Source organism: Rousettus aegyptiacus, unplaced genomic scaffold (genome assembly GCF_014176215.1).
Source record: "Rousettus aegyptiacus isolate mRouAeg1 unplaced genomic scaffold, mRouAeg1.p scaffold_m13_p_5, whole genome shotgun sequence".
Taxonomy (NCBI): Eukaryota; Metazoa; Chordata; class Mammalia; order Chiroptera; family Pteropodidae; genus Rousettus; species Rousettus aegyptiacus.
The window spans coordinates 67,129,294-67,152,317 of record NW_023416308.1 but is presented as its reverse complement, the minus strand read 5'-3'; the positions used below and the strand labels follow the sequence as shown (position 1 = coordinate 67,152,317).

Below are 23,024 nucleotides of genomic sequence, written 5' to 3'. Positions count from 1 at the left end.
AGTTTCCTCACAGGTAATAGGATTATATTACACAATACTTAGTACAATGTCTACTATATAGTAGACAAGTCAAACGAAAAATCTACTTTCCTTTAATTTAGACCTAATTCGAATGCTCTCTTCCATAAAGCCATCTCTGACAATTTAAAGTAATCACTATCGCCCTTCTTACAAACCAGTTTATCTACACAAATATTATAGGCATTCTTAATACCTACTGTTATATTATGGCTTCTTAAATACACGCCTTTACCCCCCACGAGACAAAATATCCTTGAAAAAAATCACCAGAGTGACTGTGCCTTTGTCTTTGTGTGTAACACATGATGATCTTCCTTTTTTGAGGAGTGGGGAGGGGAGACATGAGAAGATTCAATATTATTGCTCCAACATGATGATTTATTTGGAAAATGTCAAGTCACATATTTTTACCTAAACAATATTTACGCACCACAAAAAATATAAAATAATGACTGATTTACTCTGACCTGAAATGCAGTACAAAGGAGGGCAACACTTACTTTAACCAGTGAACAACAACAGCTAAAGAGACCAGATTTCAGACATTAATCATTTTTCTGATTTTATGATTTATACATTTTTTATTTGTTCTCTAAGGAATGAATATATTGAGGAGTTATTGTCTGAAGAATTAATATTTGCAAACTTTTAATATACAAGCTACATTTATAAAAATGGTTTCTTATGGGTATCATTGGGATGAAAACCAATTGGAATTATCATTGGTTTCCCCCTAGTTCATCCTTTGCCCAGACTCTGACATGAGTAAGACCTTTACTTTGAATGACTATCACTTCCTTCAAATATGTCTCTTGGTATTCCTGGCACTTCTCCACCTGACCAGAGCTCTTCTCTCATTACCTTATTTTCAAATCATATGATGGATCTTCATCAAAATTGCCCTGTTTTAAGGTTCATTCTTTTTCTTGCAGCATTATTTAGGTATGATTGACAAAGAAAATTATATGTATTTAAGGTGTATAATGTGAAGTTTTAATATACATTTACCTCGTAAAATGATTCTCACAATCATTACCACAAAGACAACTAATTGTTTTTGATTTTAAAAACCCTCTTCCCCTTCCAATCTAACCCTTTCGCAGACTAAATACCAATTATAATAAAATTTTACATGTATTGAGTACTTTATTTACATCTCCTTTCTCCTAAACCTTCCAACTCTTCTTCCCCACAGCCATTCTCAGCTGATGATCTGGCTTCCCATTTCATGGAAAAACAGAAGAGAACTTCCACAAGCTCCTAATACAGTATCTACTGACTTACCTGTAACTGCACCCCTTCTGCTACTATGAACAAAACATCTGTGTCTCTCTCTAAGGCCAAATCCTCTACTTGAGCATCTGAACCTCTTCTCTTTTGCCTACTCAAAAACATTGCTCCATCAATTGTTTTCTTCTCCATTCGATCATTATCATCAGCACAGAAATAACTGTGTTATCAGTGATTTTTAAAAGCCTTCCCTTATCTTTGTTCCTCTCCAAATGACTATAATTCCCATTTCTCTGTTCCCCTTCCCTTGAAATACTTCTCCACTTCTTTTCCTTTTATTCTCTCTTGCGACCACTCTACTTGGACTTTTCTTTCCTGTTCTTCCATGAAAATAGCTCTTGTCAAGCTTACCTATCAACTCTATATTACTAATTCCAGTGGTCGCTTTTTAGTCATCTCACTTGACCCGTCAGCATTTGATACTGTTGCAGCCCCGAAACACTTTCTTCATTAGGCTTCCAAGCAAAGGTATACTGGTAAATGTTTAACAACCAGTTCTTTGGATTAAAAAAAAACATCTATAACTTTATTATAAATTTTACTGGTATAAAGGATGTGTAAGACAAAATGTACAAATGAGATATGCAACTTTTTATCGTAAATTCCATATAGTTAGTTGATTCTTAAGAATATTTTTATTGATGTTCGCCAAATTTGTATAATCAAACAATTTAAGGTTGTAAGTGATAAATGAGTAGTTCCAACATGAATGTTGGTTGATGTTATTTTTCTGTTACATTAATGAGTAAGATGAAAATGAAACAACAAAGATGGCTTAGGTGATAAACCTAGTATGAGCCCATTCCAGCGTACCACTGCTTCCAGAGCAGCATTTTCTTCTAGGTTCTCCCCCTATGTCATGGATGCCCCTCCTCAATCACATTTACTGGTCCTCCTCCATCCTCTAAAGCCTCTAAACATCTGGAGACTTCTATCTATCCTTACTCCATAAGTAACCTTATCTAGGCTCCTGACTTCAAATAGTATCAGCACTCTGAAGACTCCAAAATTTATATCTTCAGGTCAGACCTTTCCCCTGAATTCTAGACTCATATCTAACTATATAGTCAACATTTCCATTTGGATGTCTGATAAGCATCTCGAACTTAACTTGTCAAAACTGAACTCCAGATCTTATCCACCACCCCAAATCCACTTCTCCTACAATGTTTTCCATCTCTGATCCTTCTAATTGCAAAAACACTAGAGTCATCATTCATTCTTCTCCTCTACTTCTCTACATCTAATCCATCAGTAAACCCTATTGGCTCTAATGTCAAATTACATACAGAATCCTATCACTTCTCACCATCTGCAGTGCTATCAGCCTGGTCCAGGCCACCAACCTCTGCATTATTTCAATAACCTTTACTAGTCTGGCCTACATGCTGTCACCTTTGTGCTCCTACAGTCATTTCTATGCACAGCAGCCAGAATGTTCATAAGTCACTCCTCAACTCAAACTCTCCAGTGACTCCTCATCTCATTCAGCAAAAGCCTACCTCTCTGATTTCAGCTCTTACACCTCTCCTCTTGCTCAATCTACTCCAACCACAGTGGTCTCTGCTCTTTCTCAATATACTAAAAACTCTCCTACCTCAGGGCCTCTATACTTGCTATTCTGCCTAAACAGTCTTTCCTCAAATATCTATAACTTACTCCTTCACTTCTTTCATATATCTGCTCATATGTCACCTTATCAATGAGGCCTTCTCTAATACTCCTATATGATACAGCAGATCTCAAGCTTACTCCCTTGAAAGAAGGGAGAATTTCAATAGGTGGTAATGAGAACATCGTTACTAGTTCTTTTTTACCTAAGAATGTTAAAAATATAAAAATGAATGTAGATGCACAGGGAGCTCTCTCCAATTTTAAAATAAGATACATTAACATAAGATAATGACATAAATATATGCTAGTACATTTACATAGAACTTTAATTTTTTGAATTAAAAATTAATAAAAATTATAATATTTTAATAACTATAATAATCTCATACTAATTTCATGATTTTATTTTAAAAAATTATTAAAATTTGTTTTAAATTTTAATAGTTTTTTAAATTTTTTATATTTTATCTAGCAATATTTTTAACAACTCTTTAAATCAAGGACAAATATTTGAATCCCTATTTTGTCAATAATTAAATAATCAAGAATCTCCTTGAAATGATGGTGGCTTACTGACCTAACTTTCTCACCCATTCCTAATCACTAATGTAAGTAATCAATAAGAAAATAATTATACTATACCTCTCTCAGTACTTATATGTACCTTTGAATTCTAATTATCTGATTACCTCTAGTGCCTCAAGCTTTAATTTATTAGTTTTTGAAAATGTACTAAGTACCAGACATCTTTTCTTCTTTTCAACTATAATTTTTCAGCTATTTTTTACTTCTGTGGTATTTTTGTAGGTATTCACTTAATCTGATCCTTTATTCTTATGAGCAGCAATTCTCAAAAATGTATTAATAATTTGCAAGCAACACCTCTGATAGAGGGTTAATATCCAAAATATATAAAGAACTCATACAATTCAACAAACGAAAATCTAGAAAAATGGGCAGAGGACTTGAACAAACACTTCTCCCAAGAACTAACGGCCAAAAGATATATGAAAATATGCTCAACTTCACTAGCTATTAAGGAAATGCAAATCAAAACCACAATGAGATATCACTTCACAGCTGTTAGAATGTCTATTATTAACATAAGAAGTAATAATAAGTGTTTGAGAGGCTGTGGAGAAAAAGGAACCCTCATACACTGCTGGTGGGAATGTAAATTGGTACAGCTGCTATGGAAAACAGCATGAAGGTTCCTCAAAAATTTAAAAGTAGAGCTACCATTTGACCCAGGAATCTCTCTTCTAGGTATCTACCCCCAAAATTTGAAAACACTTATTCATAAAGATATATGTACCCCTATGAACATTTCAGCACTATTCATGGTGGCCAAGATGTGGAAACAACCAAAGTATTCTTCAATAGATGATTGGATAAAGAAGATATGGTACATATATACAATGAAATACTACTCAGCCAGAAGAAAAGATGAAATACTGCCATTTGCAACAGCATGAGTTGATCTTGAGAATATCAGGCTAAGCAAAACACGTTAGAGGGAAAAATTCAAGAACTATATGATTTCACTCATATGTGAGATATAAAACAGAAAGTAACAAATGAACAAACAAAACAAATAAAAACTCATAGACACAGACAATAGTACGGTGGTTACCAGAGGAAAACAAGGGTGAAGGGGAGGTAGAAAAGGGTAAAGGGGTCAAACATATGGTGATGGAAGGACACTTGACTTTGGGTGGTAAACACACAATGCAATACAGGTGATATATTATAAAACTGTACACTTGAAATCTATATAAATTTATTAACCAATATCACCCTAATAAATTCAATAAAAATTTTAAAAATGTATCAATAGCATTTCTGTAATCACATCCACACATATAATTTGCTAGGTAAGGGGACTTTCACTATTTCACTCAACACACTTATTGAGTAACTACTCAAAGAAGCCACTATATTGATTCAAAGCAGCTACATGTTCTCTAAATGAACAAGGCTTATTATGTCTCTCATCTCTGTATAAGAAAAATCTGAGACAGAAAGTAAGATGCTAGAATATATATATATATGATAAATGGTCAAATATGGTCAAGTCTCTCTGAAACAACTTAGGCTTTTGAGTCCAGCATCTAGTGCTAAAATTGTGGCTGCCCTTTATCACTACCTGGAGTCAATCCTATCATGCCTTTTATCTCTACTTAAGTTCTTATTTCTGTTTAATGAAAGCTTGAGCTTGAGGGTAATCTAAAACTATATACCTATGCAAAAATGATAAATTAAGCAAGAACAACAACAACAAGACAAGATGACAAGTATCCTGTTGTACAAGTCAAAAATCTCTAGCTAGATGTTCACGGTTGACAGGTGAATCAAGTAGAAAGTTGAAATAATTATCCAAGTAAGGACTAATATTTTAATTAATGTTTAAATAATCAGAAATAAGTGGAGAATTTTTCAACTGAATTGCCAATATAATGGGCTCAATCCTATTTTTTTCATTAAAGGAAATCTATCTTCATATAATTCTCGACTCTACTGAAAGAATGAAACCGAATTTGGATTACCTGAATGCAAGAACAGGAGGTAATGTGGCGGGGGGGGGGGGGGGGGCGGGGGTGAGATTTTTTTAAATTAAAGTTTTTTTCATGAAATATACAATCCAAAGGATATGGTGAATGTTACATAATTGAAATTTTAGATAATCATGTCCCTTTAATAAGGTTCAACTTATTTTAGTTTAAGAATACCATGGCTAAAAGTTGTAACTAATTTACGACAGTTCATTTAAATTTGGAACAGCTAATGACGATGGTGCTAACAAATGAACTTTTAGAAAGAAGAAAAGGATGACACAAAATTATTTGCTACAATTTGAAAAAAAAAGAATTATAGAATATATATTAGGAAAATTAAGATAAAAATGTAGTAGAGGAAAGGATAAAATTAATATATAAATCTTGAGGAGCAAAGCATTTAGAATAATGAAATTCTTTACATAAATTTATGTAATATTTTTTACAGTTTAGGAAGAGCTTTTATATGCATTATCTTACCTGATTCTCACCACTGAGAAGTCATATTATGCCTATTATACATAAAATTGAAATTCACAGTGGCTTGTTCAAGATAATAGAGCTACTAAATAACAAGTTTAGAGCTTAATCCTAAAGCTTTTGACTCCACGTAGTGTTCTCTCCACAATACCACCCTTAATTCTTCAGAAAGAGTTAAACATATTTCTTTTTTAAAATTAATTAATTAATTATTTTAATTCTTTAATGTCACAACATATTTGACCCCTTTTAGCCCATCTACCTCCTTCTTCTCTCTCTTCCCCCCTAACCTCTGGTAACCACTAGACAAACATATTTCTATGAAAAAATAATAATAAAACAACAAACCAATCAGACATAATTATATCACTGAATTTTAGCATGACTTATATCAATTGAAACAAGCAAAAACAATTAGGTTTTCTTTTCTCTCCTACCATTTTTAGTGAATGTATGCAAAACTGCATAGTCATAATTTTGATCAGTACATATGAGACATTATGACTAGCAAATAAAAATATTTTACTAGCTGAATTCTTATTGTTGCTGTTATTGTTTTGTTATTTTATAAATTAAGAATATTCATATGAAAATAACAAAATGATGAATGCCAATAGGAAAGTTACCCTTGTACCATGTCTTTAAAAAGAGGTTTTTTATTAAATATTAAATATTAAAATTTACAGTTCAAGGTGATAAAACAAAGGTGTCATTTTATTACTAAGATTAGCTAGTGTTTGTTGAACAATGCTCAACATTCTGCATAGATCACCTTATTCAATTTTTATGAAAACTCTAATAAATAACGTTATGCATATTTTGTAAATGAGGAAACTTAAATTGAGAGAAATGAATTAACTTGTCCAAGGCTACACAACCAGTAAGTGCTAGAACTGGGATTCCAACCCTGGTCTGTCACCAAAGCCCACACATTTAAGTATTATGTCATACTGAATTTACTGGGAATACATCAGTGTTTCTTTTTTCAGTCACTGTACTCAGCACTTATACTTTATTCCTTTACCATTCCCAAAAGAAATATTTACTATACTTCAACAAACACTTGTTGATAAGGATATTTCCCTCGTTGAAACAAAAAGATATTAGCATAACATGATGAATTTATATTACTACATTTTAGATAAGCTGTGTTATCAGATTTTCTATAGAATTGTTAAATAGAACAATGGGAAAAGTGCAAGGTTAAGTCATAATAAATAAAAAGGAATTGCAAATTGTATCTTCAACTAAATGTTGAAATATGCGTCATTCCAGTTGTAACAAACCAGAAAAAGTAAATTTAAAAAATGATAAACCTTAAATTTAAATTGTAGAAAAAATGTCTAGCCAGACTTAAAGCATATTTAAAGATTGCAATCACTTTGTAAATACCGGATGGTTTACAATTTACTTTAGCATCACTGAAAAACACTCATAAGAAATGTTATCACAGTCTATAAAAATGAATAGGATGGCATTTCCTGTCTGTAAGCAGAAAGCAGATGTGCTGTTGCCATATCTAGGCAGGCTTGATCCAGAAGCTGATTAGGAAGCTGGACCCAGACCACTAAAGGAAGGGGATTCTGACTCTGAACACAAATTTCCTTTTCCTTGGACCAAAGGAGAGGGGGAAAAAAGTATTTTTCCTGATGATAAGCATTTGTGTAGTGCTTTCTTATTTACAAAACATTTTTACATGGACTAGTTTCATTGCCATAATAATCCTAAGAGGTGAGTATTATTAGTACAGTCATGTTTTAAGATGAGGATGTTGGAGCTCAATCTGCTGATTTTCTTTAAATGACATAGCCAGCTGATGGTAAAGACTGAATTCCATCTCTGGGCTCTCCTCCATCGTGACGTGACGCTATTCACTTATTCAAAGAATGCTATACTCATAGTGAAAAGAGCATTGGATGAGTCTCTGGTCCTAATTCTATTACTAACTTTACAAAAGCGAAGTGCATATACATTATCTTATTTGACATTGAAAAAAAAAAGCATGTATTTAGGAGAAAAAAGTATTAAACTCCTTTAAGAAAAGGAAACGACCCCAAGAAAAAGAGAAAATTCTCTTTTAAGGAGGAGTTGCTCAGCAGTGAGCCTGGCAGCAAGAGCGGTAGCTCCAAGAAAAAGAAAAAACTCCAGAAGCTATCCCAGGGAGATTAGAATGGACAGTGTCCTAGTGGGACATAACCACCCACAGTGACATTTCCCAACCTATCCCTTATATCCCAATAAAAACAAAAAATATATATAAATAAAAAAGAAGAAAAAAGATAGAGAGGAAGGAAGGAAGGAAGGAAGGAAGGAAGGAAGGAAGGAAGGAAGGAAGGAAGGAAGGAAGGAAGGAAGGAAATAGAAGTTCAGAAAGATTACAGGATTTTCACAAGGTCACCTGGTGGCATCATCATAAGAAGGCATGTAAACTCAATTGTACATGTGGGAGATTAGCATTTTACGATAACAATTTTTTTCTATCCCTAAATTTTCCCATTTCCTTTTCTCTTATTCAAGCGAGTAACTGATTTTGTACTTTATTGCCTCAGGGGAGGTATGTGCTAGGACAGAAAACAGGTGCTTTTCAGCTATTTTACTTTTTGCTTTCCTAAAGCCTAAGACCTCAAAATAAGAAGAGTTTGTTACAGAGATAAAAGAGAGATTCTCAGGTATATGCAGAGAGAAAGAGATACCTCATAGCCCCTCCCAGATCTAGAAAGAGATTTTCTCAGCTGAAGGAGAGAGAAATCTTTGATCCCAAGGCAGCAAGGATCTAGACTCTGCTTCAGGGCAGCATTGCCGGGAAGGCAGTAAGACCCCAGAGAGAAATGACATCATAATACATCCAAATAAATAGAAACAAAGAAATACTGGGCAGTAGGGGGGAATATCCATGTCTTCAAAGTAGCAAATTGCTGCCAGACCAGAAAGATCTAGACACAATGACTCATGTCTCAGAGATAAGTGATTATATACAGATAATCAATGACCGGAGTTTACCCCCATTCCAGGTGTAACTCTACCATAACCCTAGGGAAGTAGAGAAGACCTCAAAATAGATTGGAGTGATTTTGCCCATTACTCGGTAACTAAGACTCAGAAATAAACTTGAACTATAGACAATAAATGGATATTTCTTACTTAGCTAAATTTACAAACTGAGAATCCATTTCAATGATTATCTGTCTCTTCTCCTAGAAGCCAGGTCTTCTGACTACTATCCTGATCACAATATTACTGCTACTGAAGATGAAGATGGTGATGATGACAATAGTGGTGATGATGATGATGATAGACGTCGTGGTGATATAGTTCAAGGCAAAGAAAATAAATAATGATTCGAAACAGCACCTTAACCATTTCCCACTTTGTCTGGTAAACTACTAGTCTTTTGTATCTAATGTTAAATGTCACATCTCGCAGAAAGAATTCCCTGACTCCTCCCCTAAATGAAGTCAGGCATTCTTCATGTTTTCATGACACAGAGTATTAACCTCACCACACAACATTGAAATTATCTGTCTCCCTAATAAATTTTAAGCATCATAAAGGCAAAGACTGAATATTATTTCCTACTGCCAAACATGCGCCTAGCACAGTGCCACTACATAGCAGGCACTCAATAAATTTTTGTTGAGTAGATAAATAACTGCATAAATAAATGGAAGTATTTCATTAGCTGAAATACACATATAATTTACCTTTGAAAAGAATATAACCTAACAGGTTTATTCCAAGTTTTATCACACTTTCAATAATAAAGATGTTAGAACTATCCAAAATGATAGGCCCCATATAAAGCCTCAGAATTTTATCCTAACATAGTTAGGGCCTCAGTAGCTAGCAAGATGGTGTCATCAGAAGAAACGGGATACATAATCTTACCCATAATCTTTAAAACTTTTAACTTAGTGATGCATTTTCACAGGACTTTCTGCTTTAGTACATCATTCCTCTTGGTCTTAGGTCCTAAAACAAATGGGGTCAGGAGAATTGTTTCATAATGGAGGTGATTAGGCCATAATTCTTGAAATAGTTTTGAGACTTACTAAAAAATGAACTTATGCAGAAAGCTTACTACTTGGAATTCAGAATGACTGACTGGACAGAAGAGACTGGGTAAAACTCATGATCCTTTGCTGACAAAGCAACCTATATTGAGGATACAGAGCCCTCATGCTTTGACTGCTACAGATTGCTGAGCAGGAAGTACAGCTAAAGAACAGGTCCTTCTCTCCTAAGTAAGGAAAAAAAAATTATATATCTCAGCCTCATACTAAAAAATATTTTATAATCACTGACAGGGTTACAGTAAATATTAGAAATAAGAGCATCTAAAGAGCATATATAATTAAGAAAGAAGAACATTCTTGTAGTTTAGTGTATATATTGTTTTATAGAAGAGTGAGGGATTGCTTGGTTGAGTGATTAATTAATTGGCAAAGGCATAAATTAATTGAATGCCTTAATTCAATGTTTTAAAAATCCAATATTTGTGTACGTCTTCTCACTGAACAGACTCTTCTACCCAAAAAAGTAACCAACAATAGGCCTAAAAGAGATCAAATATTCTATCACATATGGAGCACTTGAGCAGTTTCCCAAAAACCTAACAGTTCAAATATTTTTAGGTATAAAGTCATCATCATATCATTTGCACTCTTTACCAATACATAAGAACTATAAAAGATTTTAGTTAACAGATAATTTTAGCACTATGACTATGGTTTGCTTCATAACATACTCCTAATCAGTAGTTGAATACAAAAAGTATTCTTCTTATTTCCCTCTCCAGATTCTCTCTATTCAGGCCTCTTGGACTGATGATGAGTATTTTTCAATATCAAGAGTCTTTGACCAATGTCAACATGATCCTTTTGAGAGATTTTTAAATCTAAATAAAACAAACAAACAAAACCTTTGGTAAATAATCTATTTTACACTGGCTTACAGAAATTGAAAATGTTTGAAAATTGTCTTTTACCATCCCTCTCTGAGAAGATTCAGTGTTTAACTCTTTTGAGTTTTATTAGCTGGGAAAAGAGACAAAAACATGAAGTTTTGTGAAATGAAAAAAGTATCTGGATATAAAACTGTATAACAGACATGAACATTTAAACACAAATTTGGTAAAACATATGCAAAAAAATAAAATAGCTCCTCAGGTACAGCCAATAAATTCAGGTACATATTTTTCCCTTTAGAAAATCTGAAAAAAAATTATTTTAAGAAATTAAGAAAAGCTTGAGATAGAGAGTATACCCAGATAACAAGAGGCAAATACAAATTAGTAAGCTACTACCAAAAAAATAAAAAATAAAAATAAGCCAGAAATGCAGGAAACAGATAATAAAAAACTTTAAATGAGGAAAGTCTAAACAGAAGAGTTCTAAGGTGATCTCTTCTCATGAGAGAGGAAGAAAAAAAAAAGAAAAATAGAAGTGACACTTCCATGAAGTATACAGTCAACCAAAAGGAAAGACTGTGAACCCAGGAAACAACAACCTTAATTTCAAAGAAGCCCATGAGCTATGTGGCAATATCATATATCAAGTCTGAATTTTAATTACACAACATTCTTCAGCTTTCTTTAAAAAGAACAATGTCAAAATGTATAAATCATTAAAAAGAAAATATTTAATTTTCAGTACTTGTTAAAAATAAGTTTATACATATGCCATTATATCATTGAGAACAGCTACAAAAAAAGAATATATAGGAAATAAAGTGTCATATAAATGAAAAACATAAGGTAGACTTCTTTACTAATTTAAAAGAAGCTCAAGATATAATTAATAAGACAATTTATTAAAAATACAGAAATGAAATGAGCATCAATCTCAAAGTACTAAAAGCATTGATTTCTTTCATATATTTAATGAAAAGAGTATCCAAAAACTGCTCATAAAAGAATCTGCAATGTACTAAGAAATTCTGGTGAAGCATATTTTGTCCTGAAAACAGCAACTTTCCATTGAAAACACAGGGAAGGACACAATTATCAACTTTTATTTCTTACATTAATCCAACATGAAATCAGATCAGATCAATTCAACAAGTCTTATTGAAATAGTCCCTTCAAATACACCATAATCTTGAATTATATCGAGGAATGCTAATACAACTTTTATCATGGATTTGTCCTGAATTTTCACAAATTAAAATAGGTTAAAGATGCCCTAAAAGCTCAGTTGAGAGCGAATCAAGTTTCCACTGTGGAAAAGAGAATCCTGAATGAAAAGTAACTCTTAGGGAAAAAAATCTCTAACAGAGAAATGAAGAGTCCTCTGATGATAAAACTGAGATCTATAAAAATGTGAAGAGAGTAGAATGGAAAAGATAGGAAATAATGTCATAAAGTAAAATGTCAGTGAATACAGGGGGTTGAGATATAGCAGTTTCAGCTCATTTAACAGCAAACAAGAATAGTGACTAAAAATGGACTTTGTCAGACCCATTCCCACTTCCCACCATTGCTATGTATTACCAGTCAGGGAATCTCCTCCATACTTTTACAATAAAATACAAGATAAACACTGAAGGAAAATCTGTCCTATGAAAATTTCTTATTTTCATAAGAATATATTCAATAATGAATAAACACTTGGCTCGATGAGGATAGTTACTGTTAAAATTACATTACTCTAGCTCTTCCATCATATCTATCAGATGTAACAATGAAGAAAGGAAAAATTCAAGATGGCAGAGGACAGTCTCTCTGAAGAATAAATCTAGGTTAAACTTCAAAATCTCTTACTTATATTTTAGAAATAGTACAAAAGTAAGCTTAACCAATTAAAATTGTAATGCACATGGCAGAGTTCGTTTGGCTAGTTGTGTGTAAGATTCAAAAAATATATCTTAATACTAACAGTTTTAAGATATTAAAAACAAGATAAACTGTTTTTCTAACTAGAACAGTTCATAAAGTAGATTACATAATGCATATACTTTAGTATAACCCGAACATATACTTGTTTTGCTAATTAGAACATGTCGATTCCTTAAAATTTGATCCATTACAATCGACCTATAGTTAAGAAGAGAAGGAGGGAAGGAGGAGAGAAAAGAAAAGACTAAAAGATGGACGAAGAGGGAAAAATAAAATAAAAATTAAATTATTTCTTATGAAGTATGATTTTCAATAATGTGTCAGAAATTTTTGTAACTTCCTTTAAAGGTAGGAACTTTTAAGAGACTTAGTCTATTGGGTGTAGAAATCTTAAAATCACTCTGCTTAGTTAAGTTACACCTAGAACATCAACTGCACTTCCTCCTCCTCCTTCTCAGATACCTTTTATCACTTTCTCTCTCTCTCTCTCTCTCTCTCTCTCTCTCTCTCTCTCTCTCCCTCTCCCTCCCTCCCTCCCTCTCTCTCTCTCTCTCACACACACACACACACACACACACACACACACACCATCTCTTCCCCCTCTTCTTTCCTCCCTCCCTCCTTCCCTTCCTTTCTCTCTCCAGATATACACAATGTATTTAATTCAAGTATTAGTCTAAAATAAGGTAGTCCAAAAGGGACAATGTCTTGAGAACAATAAATGGTAGAAAGAATGAAAATACAAGTTAAATAACTCAAAGAGCCATATCATTTATTGGCTGCATTACCAAAACCATTCTTATTCCAGATAAGCCAATTTTATCAGGTCTAGACAGGTGTGGCTCCAAATTCTCATAGTTCACTCTGCCAGTGACACAAGGAAGAATGAGAGAAGGAAAAAATTCCAGTCTTAAATCCCAATGTCTAAAAGATTATTTCTAGGTATTTCAAAGGTTTTAAGTATCATTGTCCATCTCTACAGATACCAGTCAGATAAAACATCTCACTGATCATAAGTTTCCTCAATGAATCTTCCAAATCCACAGATAGAAGGATTAAACATCATGCAGAGCTGGGCTGCACTTTAACCTTCACCCTGAACTTTAGTTTCAGATTCTAACAACTCACGAAACTGGTCAAAATTTGGATCTATGCTAGCCCAGTATAGTAGAGTTCAAGGGTGTTCATATAAATTTGGTTCAGAATGTTTAAGAAAACTCCTTATAGTTTATTTGTCTTCTATACCATGTCAAAACAAACAAACAAACAAACAAAAACTAATTTCACCAAGATCCTTGGGAACAGAGTTAATCTGGGATAGATATAGGCTAAAGTGAATCCCTAACATCTGAGCTATAATAAACTATATGTCAGGATCAAAACCACTGGATCCTGATCAGTTCTAGGGAGGGGCTGTGGCGGGAGGTCAGGTGTTGCCACATTTGGGGAACTGGCCAATCATGTTATTGGATATTGCCTACATCTGAAAAAGCACAGTTACTGAAGTTGTGCTTTATCACAAAAGTGAAGATTTACACTAGAGTAAACTCAAATATGAAATCTATTTTTCAACCAAATGATAAATAATAAATCTATAATTTTGTTCAGTGAAAACAATTTTGCTTTCTTACAACTATATAATTCACTTAATAAATATTAAAATCATGAGGAAGAACACTGAACAGTTAGTTTCTTTCTTAAAGATTACTTAAAAGTGACCTTCAATAAGCTAAGAAAACAAACTAAATAATATCCCAAATCTATACCAAATGTACACTGATTATAAGTGGTGATTTAGACTACCTGATTTATGAAATCACCAATGTCTATAATTAAATACTATATATAGTTCATTTCACTTTAGCAAAATAACATTACTGAGTGATGTGTCACAGAAAAGACATTACAATAAATACTTCGCCAAATCCAAGCAAAATTTTACTCTTAAATGGAATATAATTTAAATTACAAATATCATAACAAATAAAAAAGAAAAACTTATATTATATAGGAAGCCTCATAGCCCACCTTTCCTCTTGACTGGCATTCTTGGGTCTTTCCACTGCCACAGGATTCAAGATTTCTTTTCAGGTTTCAGCTTGATCCAACTGGATATTGAGGCCAAGAGTCAGGTAACTGTTGCAAACCACTTCACCTGCTTAGTTTTGAAATTCAGGCTGTCTTCTCTTTCAGATAAAGAAAAAATAATGTAATTTTCCACAATTAAACTTTTGACACTGCCCACAGAGTTTAGAGAAAAATAATTTTTCAGTCTTTCAAGTTATCCAATCTTATAAAATGTTGTTTTTTTAAAAGCTGATAAAATTACTGTAAATATAGAAAACATTATTAAAACTGCTCTTCAGGCAGCAACATTTTTGGAGTTCAATGTCTAACTCAATTAAGGCATAAACCAAATTTACACAGTTGTTTCATTACTCAATACATGTTCAAATTCAAGGATGAACTGGTTGATGCTAAAGATTCTCAATTTTTTTTAGAGAAAAATTTAGATTCCCCCTCCAAAAGAAAAAAAAAAACTTTTAAAAACCTCTTTGACTCTGGTCTCTAAAAAGGTGGATGAGTTTGAACAGTTTTCTGGGGCAGAACAGACTGAAAGGCCCCTTTCTATTTACTGGACTGTAAGTTCCAGATCTCACCCCTCAGTAAGACGGGATCCAGCTTGTTGTCACTTTCATTTTTTTTCTTCTGTGCTCTCCAAGCCCCTCAGGCTTGATCCTTAATGCCCCTTTGATTCTGATCCTCCCATGTATTAATCGAGAGGATTGAAAAGAAGGAAAGCAATCCCTTGGCATGGAGACATTAAAGTGACAGTGCTACTCAATGGGCACTTGATGCAGGATGAGTTGGCGAAGCAGATTTCTTCACACTGGAGTCATTCACATCATGCCATCTCTTCGCATTCAAGCAGCTGCCTATCCAGCGAGGAAAAACACTGAAACTGTTCCAGAGAAGTCAAACCTTCCCGCAAAGGTGTTTTCTGAAACGCTGTAGTAGTATTAGGCATGTGAGCACAAGCTGTGCAAAGGGTTCGCGATTTCCTAAAAGAGAGAGTTCGGCTGCTTGGCTTCTACTTCCACCCTTTCTCTCAATCTGTCTCCAAACTACCCACCTTCCTTTTGCAGAAAAGACAGGAAATCTCTGCTACCGGTGGCCACCCCTGCCTACACCCCGTTCTTATACAGAAGAGCACAGAAATGTCCTGCACCCTCCACGCGATGAAGTGTTTCCTCAGGCAGGAAAAACAGCAGCACTAGAAATTATATAACTCTCGAATTTGGCTTCTCTAAGACATGGAGACTGGAGGGTCGAGGGTTGCTGGTTGGGAGAGACTGCTGGGCACGGAACGTGCAAAGAAGGGCACTGGGCCTCCTTGCTGCGCCACCTCCCCCTACCCCCGTCCCCACCCCGAAACTCTAGCTGGCAAGGGGGGTCTTCTCAGGAATTGGGGACCAAATTTCTCTCCGGTCCCTTTCTAAGTGGAGTGAAAGGATGGAATATGAGGGCACTAAAGATTGGGGAGAAGAATCAGACGGCTGAGAAGGGAGGCCAGTCGGGGCTGCCCCGGCGGCCGGGTGGGGACTTAGGGAAGGAGGTGCTGGGGAAGCCAGAGCCTTAATACACGGGCCAAATCAGAAGGGCGAGCTCCCTCAAGGAGTGAAGGGGGCGGGCAGCTTGGACCGAGCTAACAGAGATGCCCTGAAGAGAGGGAAGCGCGCGGCAACATCCCTGAACTCGGACCGCCCCACGTCTCCCCATGGATGAGAGAAGAGGGAGCTAGGTTAACAAATACCATGGGAAGGGAATGTAGAGTGGGCAGGGTGGCGGGCCTACAGGCGTCTCTAGACCTCCTCCAAGCCAATGAGCGGCCGTAATTTCAGGAGGCCGCGCCCAATCACAGCCAGGATAGAGGGCGCGGCTTTTGACTGGGTCGCGGAGGGCCGCGACTGCAGAAGAGAGGCGTGAGCAGGCACCACTTCCCACCCCGGGCGTTCTGGGGCCCCGCCCACCCGCTCGTCACGTGAGCCGTCAAGATGGCGGCGCTCGGGCGTGATGCTGGAGCTGACCTGAGGCATGGAAGTGTGGTGCCGGTGGGTGCTGGGGAAGTGCCCAAGGTAGGCGGAAACCCGGGGTTGTATGGGCCGTGATTTCTGCAGCCTCCAAGTGTTAACGGTCTCTTCTGAAATGATCCGTATAGAAGGGATTTAAAGAGAACAGCTCCCAAGTCCATGCAAGGCTCAGTCAATTAAGTCCGCAGTTGTAAAGGAAGGAGGTAGAGAGAAAGTAGGAGACCTAAAATCTCGTCTTGATTACTTGCAGCTTGTTTTCTCTTGCTTCCGGGCCCTTGCACTGGCCTTCAACTTGAAGTGCCTTCCTATACCACTCCCACCACCCAGCTCCTAGCAAATCCTCTTCTTTCAGATATCTGTGTAAATGTCACTTCCTCCGAGAAACCTTCCCACACTTCTCCAGGTCAGGTTAAGTTTGGTTTTTCTTATATTTTTTGTTTTGTTTAGTGGCATACACATTCCGGGTTTAAATTCCCTCCCCGCCTTTTTGTCCTGACCTCCTCCGCTGGGTTGTGTGTTCTGGAGGGCATGACTACATCTTGATGATCCCGCAAGGGCTGTCAGATGATGAATTAATGTTGAATAAACTTTTGAAGATTAGGTGAAATGACATGCATAAAAGCAGTGCAAAAAGTAAAACATTTTGCAAACTATAAACCTACATATATACACTCTGGTATAATGGGGACCAGTTGAGTAGCCTTGGACTAATCTGTACATGAAGTGTTAGTTATAGGAAAATCTGTACATTTCATGACTTGTTAAAAGTCTATCAATCATAAAATTACGCATCCATTTTTCTGCTTTAATAACAGTACCTTCCAAAGACTAGGCACTCAGTAAATATTTGCTGTCCTTTTTGAGTATTTTAGGATCACAATCCTTGCTTCCCTTTATACTGAGAATGTAGACAAAGTAGGAGAATGATAACAGATCATTGCCTGGAAGTTTTCTTTGTGAGGAGTAAGGGACTTTGATGAATCAGATGACAGCGAAACAAAAATCCAAGATTTTTTGTTATCATGTTTGTTACTGACATCTGCCTTCATAAAACAGAACCTCCCCCAGATATTGTTATCTCTTCTTTTCCATTTACTGTTAGATATGACAGGCAAAAGATTAAATCTAGTCCCTGAGAAATTATAAATTGTAAAAAAAAAAAAATTTCTCCCTGGCTTCCCCATATATTTTAAAGAAAAATACAGAACTACATTGAGAACAGCCTGAAATGATGCAGGGAAAGAAACTAATCCCTTATTAATCACTGCAATACCATATGAAGGTTCAAAGGAGCCCATATCTTCAGGATGTTGATACCATGAATGAATTGGCCTTTCACGAGTTAGGGTTAGGATTAGAATATATTGCTTATTCAGCAAATGAGTATTACAGTGATGTTCAACATATGTCCATTGACTGCCAGCATCAGATTCATTTGGTGCTATTAAAATGCAGAATTCTAAGTTTCACCCTACTCCTGTTGAATCTAGATATCTCAGGAGGGAGCCCAAGAGACCACATTTCAAATAAATTCCCCATATGATTCTGTGCACACTAAAAGTTGAGAATTACTGATTTAAGTATCTTCTGTGTTCATTATGCTTAATCCACTCTAATTCTCTTGCCCAGGACTACGGAAATTTGAGATTTAGTATATGCCCTTGACTAAATTTAATGTTGTTAAAATGAAAGGCCATAGAGTTTTGGCTGTTCTGGAATCCCATAATGGTAATGTGGCAAAAGATTTTACAAATGTTATTAAGACTTTTCACAGAGATCTGAGAGTCTTATCCAGAGCAAAACATTCAGAAAGGCTCTTTTCTGAGATCCAGGAGGTTTGCTTTTGTTTTACTGCTGGCTTCTGTGAAGATGATACTGGCCAAATCCTCATGGTCCCTTGACATTGGTAACTGTCTTCATACATTACACTCAGGATACCACAACCTTCCAACCCTGGAGTCCAGTGCCATGAGTCCCTACTCACTTGTATACCACATAGCAATTCCCATGAAAAGCCCTGTTTCGGCCCCAAGTAATAATAAAGAGCTGGATATATAATTTACATAATCCAAGGTAGCCATGATCCACTGCCGCTTCCTAGCCTGGAACAGTGTCTCTCTTACTGATGTTCTCTTTCCCTATTCTCCGAGGCAATTACTGCTCTCTCCCATCTCTGTAGGAAACTCAGCATAATCTCCAAAATGAGCTCGGACTTTGATGAAACAGGATATCATTGTCAACAAGTACCTACTGTTTTTTTCCAGCTCTGAAAAGCTAGAGCAAGAACTACAAAGGGCCTGGCTACCTTTGGGGAGAACTGTAAGAAAAACAAAAACTCAATATCTCAGTAAGTTATCTTTCTACACTAAGTGCTAAGGCAGGTCAGCATTTCTGAACCTCATTTTCTCATCTATTAAAGTAGAGATGATCATTATCCTGCCAATTTTTCAAAATTATTGTGTGAATCAAAAAGCCATAGCCTAGCAGATAAGAGATCACTAAACATTGAGTGAATTATTAACAATGTATGTGAAAGTAGATGCCAGTATCTGACACATTACTAAGGTCTAAATGTTTTTTAATAGTGAATCTGTAGATTTTTTAAGATTTAATATTAATGTCATTAGCTATTATGGTGCTGGAATTTTGTGTTTTCCAGGACATCAAGATGACAACATACACACATGGTCAGCCCAGTCTTTCTCTAGGAGATGCAAAACTCAGAAGACCAATGGTCATCGAAATCATAGAAAAAAAAATTGAATATCTTAGAACAGAAAAGTAAGAGACACACCCAGATTCAAAATCTTAATAAAAAAAAAAAATACCACCTTTATTTGCAGATCTTCTGTATTGCCGTTGTTTCTGGGCATTTAAGATCCTATTAACTTTATTGAGTTGGTCTGAAGAAAGCTTATTTAAAAGAAGAACTAAAGGGAAACATGGGCAGATGAAAATAATGGTTTGTTGAAATACTAAGATTGTGAATAATTAATTTCTTTTGCTTCTTAAAAAATATCCAAAATTATTACCGAAATTATTTGCAAGAGATATTTTAAAATTAAAAGTAATTAGGAGAATACCATTTTGAGAGCTACTTATATTTAACTGATTATCAATGATAATTCAGTTTGTAACTGATTGCCTCAGCCACAGTGCTGAGTTTAACAAAAAGAAATACAAATCCCATGATGTACATACAGTTTCACATTACCATTTTGACTTTTATATTATTAGAGCTCAAAAATAAGATCAAAATATGTTGATCTTTGACCTTAGACATTTTAGATTTAGGTATCAGTCAGAATAAGTAAAATTAGATCTAGCAAATTTCTTTGGATGGAGTTTTGGAAATCCTCAATAAATTATTTTAAATATATCTGGACTAATTAAACAGTAATTTTCTAGAAGGCCTAACCAAATATAATCAACTTTTTCAAGTTAATTTTTTTAGTAGCAAGAGCAGTATTTTTGGATTTAGATAGCTCATAAAATTTGGCTATGTTGGAATATATACGTATTTATTTATGGCCAAAATTTATTCTCTCTTTAAAAGAGCTCCATTTTAGAACCACTCTAAATATTCTCAGAAACAGAATTATATCCGCTGACTAGAATGCAAATTCCATGAGGAGTAAGATTTTTTTCATTATTCACCGCCTCATCCTTGGCACTTAGAAAATACCTTCCACATAGGAAATATTTGATGTTGAGTAAATATGTAATAACAAATGACTATCCAGGAAAGAATACATTCATTAGGAGTATATTAGGTTAAACTTCATTTTTTTTTTTTATTTTTCCTATTAGGACTTTAAATATATATGGAACAGTGGTATTTGGAACAACAGCTAGTTTCTCTGGAATGTTGGCAAACTTCATTTTCAGACACTGCTTTAAGGTTAAACATGATGCTCTGAAGACATATGCATCATTGACTACACTTCCATTTTTGTCTACTGTAGTTGCTTATAAGCTCCTTGTAACAGATGCTTTGTATTCAGGTAAATTTAAATTCATTAAAGTATAATGTGTTTATGTCTAAGTAAAATTACTCATTAACATACACTGTTGCTACCGTTCATAATAATCCCTAGCATGTGTGTATTGCTTTACCACTTACAATGTACCTTCACATATATTGTCCTATTTCATCCCCACAACATTCCTACTAATCAGGCGGGGCAAGTAGTATTGTGTCTTTTTACAGATAAGCAACAAAAACAGACATGTTCAAATCTAAGAAGCAACAAAAATAACACTAAGAAAGAAGCAGGTTTTGGCATACTACACACAATTTCAGATCCTACAATTTAAGTTTTGTGACATTGGGCAAGTTATTTAATCTGAGACTCAGTTATCTATGAATTAGGACTAATAGTACTTACCTCGTAAGATTGTTGTGACAATTAAGATAATGTATATTAAATGCCTAACATAGTAGCTGGCATATTATGGGTTTCTAGTGTTATATCCTTTTTCCTCCTCTTAAGTTTCACAGCTAGTAATTGCTGGAACCTCTGATCTCTGTTCATCAGGTCCCTTCTTAAATATCTCTTTCCCAGGGAAACCTCTGATTCTCTCAGGGTAGGGTAGGTTTCTAGATACATTCTCTATTCCTTTTAAATTCAAAGTATTGTGTATATTTAATATTATTCATTTAGATATTTGTCCAGTGTCTCTCTCAGTAGACTGGCGTGAAGGTCAGAGTTTGGGTCTCTTTTATGCAGCATTTTATCCCTAGCACCTAGCACCTGCCTGACACACAAACAATAAAAATGTATTGACCTAAAAAATCCAGATGTCTGCTCTGCTAGTTGAATATTCTTTATTACGAAATTGCTTCTGCAACAACCACACGTGCAAGAGATAACTCTCCTTATGTAAATAAAAACATTTTTAAATGTGGTGCATTTAGCCTATTGTGTGCCATAGACTAAATTTCTAATATTCTTTCTGCTGTTAAACCATGGTTGAGGACAATACAGATAACTACTCTATGAGGGCATAAGACTTTCTTAAAGTTTATCTTAAGTTTTAAAGGGAGACTAAATTTACTTCCGTTTTCCAGGTAATATAAGCCAGGAAAATTGTGTTCTGAGAAGTTCACTGATTGGCATAGTATGTGGTGTTCTGTATCCCAGTGGTTTAGCTTTTTCTAAAAATGGACGTCTGGCAGTCAAGTAAGTCTGCTTGTTCCTTTTCTTCCTTCCTTTTTTATTTATTTATTTTTTAATGTTAATAAACTCTCCTTATTCTTTAGCTATCAATGACACATTTTAATCAAAATATATTCGTTTGGTATTTCCAATAGCTAACTTAACCTTTTTTGCTAGCTACATGAAAGACCTAGAATAGAAATTATCAGTTTAGGAGAAATCAATGGAGTTTTCATAGAATATGCATCTAAGAGAAGGACTTAACTCTTTTTTCTTTTTAGATATCATACTGTTCCACTGCCACCAAAAGGAAGAGTTTTACTGTATTGGATGACGCTTTGTCAAACAGAGATAAAAGCAATGTTGATTCCTCTATTATTTCAGACGGTCTTTGGAATACTTAATGGTCTACAACATTATGCAGTATTTGAAAGTGCGCGTGAAAAAACTGTACATGAAGATTAACTAAACAATTACTAAATCAGAAGAATGGATTTTTTTATGATGAGGACTCAGACATAACTGAAAGAGTTAAAACTAACTGAGTAATTTGTTTCTGTCCTTTTTGCCTAGTATATAGCAGGCATTCAATAAATATTCAGTAATTCAATAAACAAATGTAAGTTTTGTCTTTTTTCATTGTATGTGGAAATGGATTTGAGGCCTCAAGTTCTGATCTATACGTTTATATATTTATTCATTCATCAAACATTATTAAGCATCTGCTGTATCTCAGACACTGTGTTATACCTAATAAGAAATAGTCCTGACCAGAAGGAATTCACAATTAGAAGAGAAATTAAAAATGTGAATACATAGCATGAGAGGGCTTGAGAGGTATACACACAATTCTGTGGGCACATTGAGGACACAGCTGTTAACTGGGCAGAAGAGAAAACTGTGGGGACAGGGGGAGTGACATTTGGTCTAAATTTTGAAGAAGTTGAAAGTTCATAAGAAAGCAAAATATAGAAATAGCATA

At 35.0% G+C, this 23,024-nt stretch overlaps 2 protein-coding genes across 10 annotated transcripts in view; one reads left to right on the top strand and one right to left on the bottom strand.

Annotated features, from left to right (window-relative positions):
* The window catches only part of DLG2 (discs large MAGUK scaffold protein 2), a 1,668,408-nt gene extending 1,651,811 nt beyond the window's left edge, over nucleotides 1-16,597 (bottom strand). For 2 of the 7 annotated variants that reach the window (XM_036221806.1, XM_036221807.1), the window contains exon 1: nucleotides 14,821-16,592. In XM_036221806.1, coding sequence (XP_036077699.1) covers nucleotides 14,821-14,839 — 19 coding nt within the window. In that variant the 5' untranslated portion in view covers nucleotides 14,840-16,592. Of the gene's footprint in view, nucleotides 1-9,845; nucleotides 9,865-14,820 lie in introns of those variants that run through there. The other 5 variants (XM_036221809.1, XM_036221812.1, XM_036221811.1 and 2 more) reach the window with 4 other exon arrangements.
* Nucleotides 16,598-16,790: 193 nt separating this feature from the next.
* TMEM126B (transmembrane protein 126B) lies at nucleotides 16,791-22,660 on the top strand. 3 transcript variants are annotated; one of them, XM_036221829.1, is made up of 6 exons: nucleotides 16,826-16,928; nucleotides 19,063-19,230; nucleotides 19,543-19,664; nucleotides 20,694-20,887; nucleotides 21,955-22,066; nucleotides 22,324-22,660. In XM_036221829.1, the coding sequence occupies exons 3-6, from the start codon at nucleotides 19,552-19,554 to the stop codon at nucleotides 22,505-22,507; spliced, it is 603 nt and encodes a 200-aa protein (XP_036077722.1). In that variant the 5' UTR covers nucleotides 16,826-16,928; nucleotides 19,063-19,230; nucleotides 19,543-19,551; the 3' UTR covers nucleotides 22,508-22,660. The 3 variants fall into 3 exon arrangements, with proteins under 3 accessions (XP_016015885.1, XP_036077722.1, XP_016015886.1); XM_016160400.2 differs by having other exon boundaries at nucleotides 16,837-16,928; nucleotides 19,148-19,230; XM_016160399.2 differs by lacking the exon at nucleotides 19,063-19,230 and having other exon boundaries at nucleotides 16,791-16,928.
* Nucleotides 22,661-23,024: the final 364 nt, after the last annotated feature.